Genomic DNA, 8,399 nt, shown 5'->3' on the forward strand with positions numbered 1-8,399 from the left:
ACCAAACAGAGAAAACTAAATGTGGAAGGAACATGTCAGAACCTGCTCTAGTGCTGCAGAGAGGCTTTTCCTCCCGGCTCAGGGAGCGCTTATTGTCTAACAAATCTAACGTTCTTATAAAAAGGGAAACATAAACAAATGATGACATTTGCAGTGAAAGGCTGACTGTAAAGCGCATCTGCCCTCCATAAACGGAAAGAAATGCCAGCAGATAGGGAGGCACATGATCTCCTTTGTATGTTTCGTTAAATTTAGAGCAGTGGCTTAAACTGGGAACAATTCAATTCAAGAGCTGACAACTGAGTAATTGGGGAAAGAATGGGAGCGACAGCAAACCGAAGCCCCACCAGTATCTGATGCTGAATGAGCTCACTGGTGTGTTGATGTGTGCTTTTGTACTGCTTTCTATTTTAATTTTAAACCAACACTCAAACGACATGGTGGAGTTTGGGGATGCAACTGAGGGCCGTCGTAAGGATGCTGACATTCTATGCACATTTGAAAAACCAGTTTCTTCCCGACTAGTTTTTGTTTTATCGCATCCAACCAGAGTTTTGTATCTACATGCAGTGTGTGTGTGTTTGAACAACCGGTTCCTCACCTGCTGCCCGTTACGGATGAACATGCTGAACCAGGTGCGGACTTTGCTGTTGGTGCCCAGCAGCAGACCGCTGACATAAGAAACTAAAGGACTGACGGCCTCGTCTGCTGTTTCTGGTTTGTAGTCCAGAGTGAGAGCCACGCCCAGACCTGGCAGGTGACACTCCTCCACCTGAGAACAACAACATGACACCGATTTAAGCACATTTTATCAGTCATGTCCTCAATTTTATGATATTTTTAGGATTGCAGCATCTTCTTATGCATTCTTTGTACAACCCACACTCGAATACTGGCGTTTATTTAGTTTTTTAGCATATTAATCATGTGAACTAACTGTTGGGCTGCGTTTTACTCACTTGACCTGCATGTCAACGCCCCTTTTGGTACTTCTTTGAACATTTTTATTTTTGATCATAAGCCATTAGCAAAGTCAACCAAAGTTATCCACATGTTAAGAAACACCAGCTACTGACATCCGTGGCTGAGTGCTCCCCGAAAGCACACGGCTTCAGCACAGCATCACATCAATTCCCCGGCCCCATTGTCTGAGTTCACAAAGTACAGCCAAGTATGAGTCCTGCTGATGCATCATTCAGCAAGGCAATGAATTTCTACTACCTCCTGGGGCCTCGTTCGATAACTGACCTTGTGCTGTAACCTCCGTGAGAGAAGGAGGGAAGCGAGAAGACAAATTTCTCCCCTCAGGGATAGCATCACAAAGTGTACCACTACATAAATCAGTAAAGAGAAAAATCTTTTTACTAACCTTTATGAGGGGAGTTGATCTGAGTAAAGGGGGGACAAAAAGTTCCTGGCTCAGCGGGGCCTGTTACTAGCACGTTTATGAGAATTAACAAAACTCTAGAGTCTGCGACGATGCTTTACCTGTCAAACAATAACTCTGAATTTACATTATTTAACAAAGCAGTGGAACACAATCCAGGTAAAGCAACACGTCGTCTTCTGTACGATCTAAAAATCCCCAACAACCGTACCTCTAAACATGCGGAGATAAAGACGGTTTGGCTGCAGTGCTGCCGCTTTAAACGTATTCTACGACAAAATCATTTAAGATATGTGCAAATAATTACACCGAGATCACGCTCAATATTTAACGCAGCGATGTTTCTGCAAACACAAGCGTCCCGTAAAACAAACACTTTGTCATGAAAAGCATATTCCAGCAAAGGAGGAGATGCTAAAAAATGCGCTAACAAGTATTAATTTTAGTTTGCACATGCATAATTAATAGGAAAAAAAATCCAGGGTAGCAAAAATAAATGTGGCACAAATGCATGTGTAGTGGAATAAAGCAGCTCCCAGATAACAGAATCCATTCCTCATCTGAAATGAATGATTCTGGGATGTTGTGAATCATATTAAGCTCACTGATGAAGCCTCTAAAAACTCATCTCTGTGTATCAAAGCTGCATATTTAGACGGTTTTGGTCACATTGTCCCTCGTATCGAATGCAGAGAAACACCTGCGGCTCCCGCGGATGTTCCTGTGAGGACGTGACATTGCACTTTCTGCAGGATACAGCAGCGAGTTACAGGCTGCAGCACCGTGTCACTGATTATTCCTGAGGTGTGTCGAACACAGTGGGTGGATTTCTGGAGAATGTAGAACTTCCCACTGCGTTAGGCACAGTCGAGGGAAAGCGTGTACAAATCTGAGCACTTCCAAAGTCTGGCACTGACTACTTCAATAACAGCTCTGTGATGATGAGTTCTAAAGGTCTGGGTGGAGATAGAGAATCGACTTTTGTGATAACAGTCTGTCAGTGACACATGTTTGGTTGCACCCACAAGGACTTATGTGGACATGTATGTCATGTGTCCCCTTGCAGATATGAAAAGGACCTTCAGGGTTTTTTACGTATGAAACCCTGGAAGTCTGAATCTGTGCTTCTGAGCCTGTCTACCTACCTCATGATGTGTCTTCCAGCAAATAAAAAAACACTGTGTGGAGATGTCAGAGTAAAGGGACACTTGATAGTTGAACAGAGGAACTCACCACCATGGCTCTGATGTTGAGGGCCTGCGAGGGGTTCATCTGACACAGCTGCCTGAGGGCTTCGGTCCTGCGCCGACCACCCACGCTCTCTTCATCCTGACGCTCTCCATTCTTGATGAGACCTCTGCACACTGCAATGACAGACATTTAAATACCACAACATAATTTGGACTGATGAATTTCCTTTCCTGGAACTTTCTGAGCATCACTGACGGTAACATAATTTCTGCAGCGTCATGGCCGAGTCATCGCCTCCATAAACTTTTATTTCACATTATCTCATTTTCCCTAAATGACATTAGTCTCCATCTACCTCTGGATTATTTCACATGCCACACTGCAGCCGGTGGAGGGAGGTGTGGCTCCCGGCTGCTGTTCAACATGACACACCTTGATGATTCCCGACAGAACCGCTTCCCACACTTCACCCTCGGATCAATTCATTTCACTTTTAATTCAATGAAACAAGGTCTTTTTCCAGTAACAAAGCCAAGAGGACTTCTTGCTGTTGCCTGCTGTGTAGCACACAAACACGCTATTGACTCAGCTCTGACCCTCTGCGCGATAAGGAGGCACCGGAGACAACAGGCATTTTCTTCTAATGAGTCTCTCCGAGCACACGCAGCACTCCGTGAGTCAGAGCGAGACAGTAATGTTCATCATCAAAGACAAATGTGCACACCCTTGGGCCGGTGGCGAGAAGCAAGAGAGGAAATCAAGCCAAGCGAGAAAGTTAAAAAACATAGGGCTGCAACTCAATAACTAGCCGCCTATGAATGTAATGAAGCTATCGCAGAGAGCTTCTGAAGGAATGTCTGGTGTCGTCCAGACTAACCACATGAAACTAGTCATTAACCGGCCGCTCTATCTGCCGACAGCATGCGCAGCGTGGCGAGACAGATGAATTACCTTCATTGAAGCTGTCGGGAACGTTGGCAACCAGCAGGCACAGGAACCAGTCGCCATTGCGGACGTGAAGTAGAGCTTCTGCCACGTCCACGATGGGCAGCAAGGAGGGCAGCTCTGAGACAAAGAAGGATAAACACACTTTGTCAAATGCAGAAGACAACAACACTGGAGTGGACTGCTTTCAGGATTCACACAAGGATTTGCTGGTTTTTCTGAGATCAATCAAATCAAATCAAGTTCATTGTCATGTTGCTGTACATACAAGTAGTACAGGCAAGACGGGAGAGCGTTTGTTCAGGATCCAATAACTTATATACATATAATATGTAATAAATATTAGATGGTGCAAATCTAACTATCAACAGCAGTAACAGGATTATGCAGATGTCGTAGTTTCTGATTCTTTGTCAGAAACGTCCCTATGATGTACATCCTCAGACTGATTCTACAACAAGGAATCCTTCACTAAAGACAGCCGTCTGCTGGCGTTTGAGCTGCACTGCTTATGGTTGATTAGTCTCACCACAAAAAGCGCCATCCTATGTTCAGAAACTCTGCATATCACATGGCATATCACCAGTGAGTGAATCCATCAAATAGAACTGTACGGTCCTAGAGCCTGAACAGTCCAATGTGGAACAGTTTGGACTGATTCTGTCATTCTGGAGCTTCAGCATCAGGCAACACATTTCTATATCTAAGCTAATCTTGCATGTGCCGCCTGTAACACTGAAGGCATTTTGAATCGTGTTGTTGCTGCTCTCATGTGTAATTTTGGGGCCACTAATGGTGACTGATGTGTATCATGTGTCACAGTCGAAGGTGCTTTATTTTATTATGCACAGCGATTAAAGCTCAGGTCAGCAGAGATCTTCTGGCGTCACTGTGCACAATTAAAGTTTTTTACCAGTTTGGAATTGAAGAGGTCTGAGAGGAAGCTAGACGTCAGGCTTTAACGCACATATTGAGACACTCTGGCCAATCGCAGGTCTTTTCAGAGAGACGTCGTCGTTCCTTTTGGCTGTTTATCGGCTGCATATGTGCAGCTGTGCATGCGTGTCCCTTCATGGGGTGGAAAGTCGGATTTAATGGCAGAAAATCCGGCATTGCAACAACTGCAACACTATAAAGCAACCCGAGAAGCAGAAGATGGTGGACGAGTCTGACAATAAACACGTGGAACCATTCATCAGTATCAGCAAAGTGTTCTCAGAAGTGGAGCTACATCCAGGAATTGTTTCATGCTGAGCTTGTCACTCTTCTCGTGGACAGGCAGGCTGCTCACTCCATCGTCCTGTGTGTGTGTGTGTGTGTGTGTGTGTGTGTGTGTGTGTGTGTGTGTGTGTGTGTGTGTGTGTGTGTTGCAGCAGTAGGTTTGGTTGCATCGGTACGTTTACCATGTAAGCTGCTCATGAGCTGTTGAGCGTTGCTGATAGTTGAACCTTCTGCTGACTGTAGCACACAGCTGCAGGTATGGCTGCCTGAGCTTCATGTGTTGGTCACGTTTATGGTCAAGCTTGTGCACAACAAGCCGAGGACAGAAATGGAAAGGAGCTGTTCTGCAGGTAGAGGGCCGTATTATCAAATGCTGTCTTTTTTTTCCTTTTCTAGATTTCTGCGTACCACAGCTTTAACATCAGATATTATGTCTTTATTAAAAAGAATGTCGAGGCTACAAAAAGCATCAGAATAAACTCACATCCTCTCTGAATGAGTAATGATTAAACCATTGGGCTCAGAGTCTTTTACAACATATCGGTTATCAGCTCTGTCCTCCGTCCTTCTGATTCACTGCGAGGTGCTTCAGCTGAGAGGGGACCGGATTGGTCGGTTTCACTGTCAAACAGAATTTAACTGAAAATAAACCACGTAGCTAATTAGGCTAAACTGTCACATACTATTAACACTGTGCTTTAACGTGTTCACAGCAGTTTGCCGTTAAATCGAGGAGCTCTGTGTGACTGAAAACACACGAGCTGTGGATGAAGAAGGGACGGTGAGATGATTCTGGGCAGAGCGCTCACACAGGTGGCATTTCTCTGTATGTTGTCTTTGTTCGCGGCTGTTTGATAAATTACTCTCATGCTTTCTGTCTCCCTTACTGGCACACTTTGTTGCACTTATGGATAACAAGCACTGTTGTTGTCAACTCCAGTAAACTACACCCCAAAGTCTGTTTCATTGTGCCGGCCCAGGACCTCTCTGCTCTGGAGGCAGCTTGCTGTCTGCAGTGTGAGTGTGTGTGTGTGTGTGTGTGTGTGTGTGTGAGAGTGTGAGTGTGTTGCAGTGAGACAGTGAGCAGAGAGGAACAGTTATCATTTAAACCCAGCTTTTAAGTGACATCCCGTCTCCACGCTGCCTGACATCATCATCTGACATCCTGTTGTTTGAACAGTAATTCTGCACAGCTAATAAAACATCCACCGTGCATCAGCATCTATGATTTGCAACGAGCACACAGCTGTGGCACATTCAAGTAAAACTATTAGGAAGATTAAAAAAAAGAGCTGCATACCTGCTTGTAAAATGCAGAGGACATCTGCCACCTCCTCCAAGTACACGGGACTCTCAAAGAGTTCAGAGGACTTCAAGAAGAACTCTCCGTTGGAGTCGGCCACCTGAGGAACGACAAGGGAGCAGGAGACAGACTGTGTGGATCAATCACCCTATTAGATGAAGATTAAACTACTTAGGGACAGTTGCAGCGCGGAGAAATATTTAATTTCAATCAATGTGGGAGCAGCTGCCAGAAATTTAGCAGTAATTTCTCGAACCAAAATAAGCTTTGATGAACAATTTAAAAAATAAAAGCTGTGCAATCTTGTCTCTTTCATCTGAGACATAATTTCCACGAGTAAGATATTTTTAATCATTCATTAGTTTGTGCTGAAGTCTTTCATGCCTTAATTTGTTTTTAGATTTACATCACTCTGCCTGTCAATATCCAAGCATCCATCACATCTGTACACTATACACAAAAGCAGCAGCTCACATTTAGGCTGCTGATACCAACACAGTCCCTCTTGTGTGCAGTCTCCTAACAGCTGTAGTTACTCAGGAAGCTTAAAAGCAGCATCATGGGAACAATCATTACAATCAACACTTAAAAATCACATTTAAGTTATTTGTTCCTTGAAACCACAAATAAAAAAACCTTCCCAATGTCTTGTGGTTCAGTGAATTCTGTGAGGAGCTCCGACTGTACCTTGTTCATGATGGCCAGCAGCTCACTGAGGGTCAGCCGGAGCCTCCTGAGGGGATCGCTGTGTTCAAACTCCAGGGTCAGGCCATGCTGCAGCTGTGACACCAGGATGCTCTCCCCATTCGAGCCGCCCGCCTTGTGCCTGGCAGAGGAGACACAACACATTTTGTATGACTTGATGAATAAAGAAAACATGCCATACATTCTCTGCTTTACCAGACTGCAGCTATTTCATGTGAGAGTGAGCTGTACCTGAGCTGCTGCTCCTTCCGTGCGTCCTGCTCCAAGGCATGAAAGTCCACCGACAGCAGCGCCACGATGGAGTTGACAGCTTCCACTCCAGAGAGCAGGCGGAGGATGAGCTTCTTGTCCTGCGCCCACGACTGGCTCTGATCAGCAGGAGCACAGAGAGCCATCCTCACCAGGCAGGGCAGCAGCAGCCTGAGCTCTGGGTCGCTCAGGGCAGCCAGACGCACCACGTCCACCTTCTGCATGGCTTCAAACGCATAGGGGCTGACGAACTGCAGCCCTGCACTGTCTGCCATCTCCCCAGACCCAAAGCTGGGGGGGAACACACCACATGTAGACTTTAAAAGAGAATTTAAGAAGCAGAATCTGATGCCACCTGATGCAGATTAAGAGTGCTTTTTGTGGGTCATAATGCACTGATTTAAAAGTGTAGGAAACATTGCACTAACTGTAAATAAAGTACACAAAGACGAGCAGAAGTTGTGCTGACAGTAGACTGAGTAACGGCTGTCACACTGTGCGTTACTGTTCATGTCTACATTAATAACTCTGACGTTATTTGGCTCATGGTGATGTGCTAAATGGCAATTTGTCCAGACGTTTGATCGAGCAGATACAACAAACAAACAAACAAACAAACAAACAACGCTAACTGTTGCAAACGAAACAAGCTAAAAGCTGCCCATCGCTGCTAACTCCCGCTAATGCTAACTACTACTGGGAAAATCAATTGTTGTTAACTTCAACTGACGTGAATATTTTTTGCTCTGGATCGAAACGTCTTAAAACACGAGCCGTACGCAGAAATGTTGTCAAAGCACGTATAATATAGCTAAGAAACCCTCAACTCTTAACTGGGAGGTTATATTGTTAACGTTAGCTAGTAGTTAGCTAGCTGGCTAGCTACTAGCACTCATTCACTGCCCCCTGGTCTTTTAGAGCGACTCTTAGCATGGTGCTAGCCAGCTAACAGCTAAAGCTAAGCTAGGCTAGGCTAGGCTAGGCTAGTTTGTAAGAGGACAATACTCCAGTCTGCTGCTGGTCTGTCTCCGTCGTGTACACGTCGCAAGTAAAAACAACAATTCAACAAGAGCGCCCTTACCTCACTTATTAAGATGAAACTGAGTCTTTAAACAGAAATGTCACCATCGAGGCCTTCAGACCTCGGACTCTGCTGTGTACCGTCAGCCCCTACGGTCTACCGTTACGGGGCAGTCCTACATCAATGACTGGTCCTGGCTGAAGCCGGTCGGCTCATGGAAATGTTTTTAGCGCTGTATTGTTCACGTCCTGTCTGTCATAGTTTCCGATTGGACCTCATCTGTATCTACAGTGAACACAATGTCATTGTGCACGTGAAGGAACTGATGTTGTCAGTGCGGCGGAGCGGCGCTGACTGACTGACTGGAGGCAGCGCGA

General features: G+C 45.3%; 1 protein-coding gene across 1 annotated transcript in view; it reads right to left on the reverse strand.

Annotated features, from left to right (window-relative positions):
- The window catches only part of ints2 (integrator complex subunit 2), a 22,403-nt gene extending 14,274 nt beyond the window's left edge, over positions 1-8,129 (reverse strand). Inside the window, exons 1-7 of the mRNA XM_008284833.1 lie at positions 8,083-8,129; positions 6,984-7,292; positions 6,735-6,873; positions 6,045-6,147; positions 3,530-3,643; positions 2,621-2,751; positions 602-772 (exon numbers count right to left, since the gene is read on the reverse strand). Of these exons, the coding sequence (XP_008283055.1) occupies positions 602-772; positions 2,621-2,751; positions 3,530-3,643; positions 6,045-6,147; positions 6,735-6,873; positions 6,984-7,276 (951 nt within the window). The 5' untranslated portion in view covers positions 7,277-7,292; positions 8,083-8,129. The remainder of the gene's footprint in view (positions 1-601; positions 773-2,620; positions 2,752-3,529; positions 3,644-6,044; positions 6,148-6,734; positions 6,874-6,983; positions 7,293-8,082) is intronic.
- Between the last annotated feature and the right edge of the window lie 270 nt (positions 8,130-8,399).

This window comes from Stegastes partitus, unplaced genomic scaffold, assembly GCF_000690725.1.
Source record: "Stegastes partitus isolate 25-593 unplaced genomic scaffold, Stegastes_partitus-1.0.2 Scaffold375, whole genome shotgun sequence".
NCBI classification, from domain to species: domain Eukaryota; kingdom Metazoa; phylum Chordata; class Actinopteri; family Pomacentridae; genus Stegastes; species Stegastes partitus.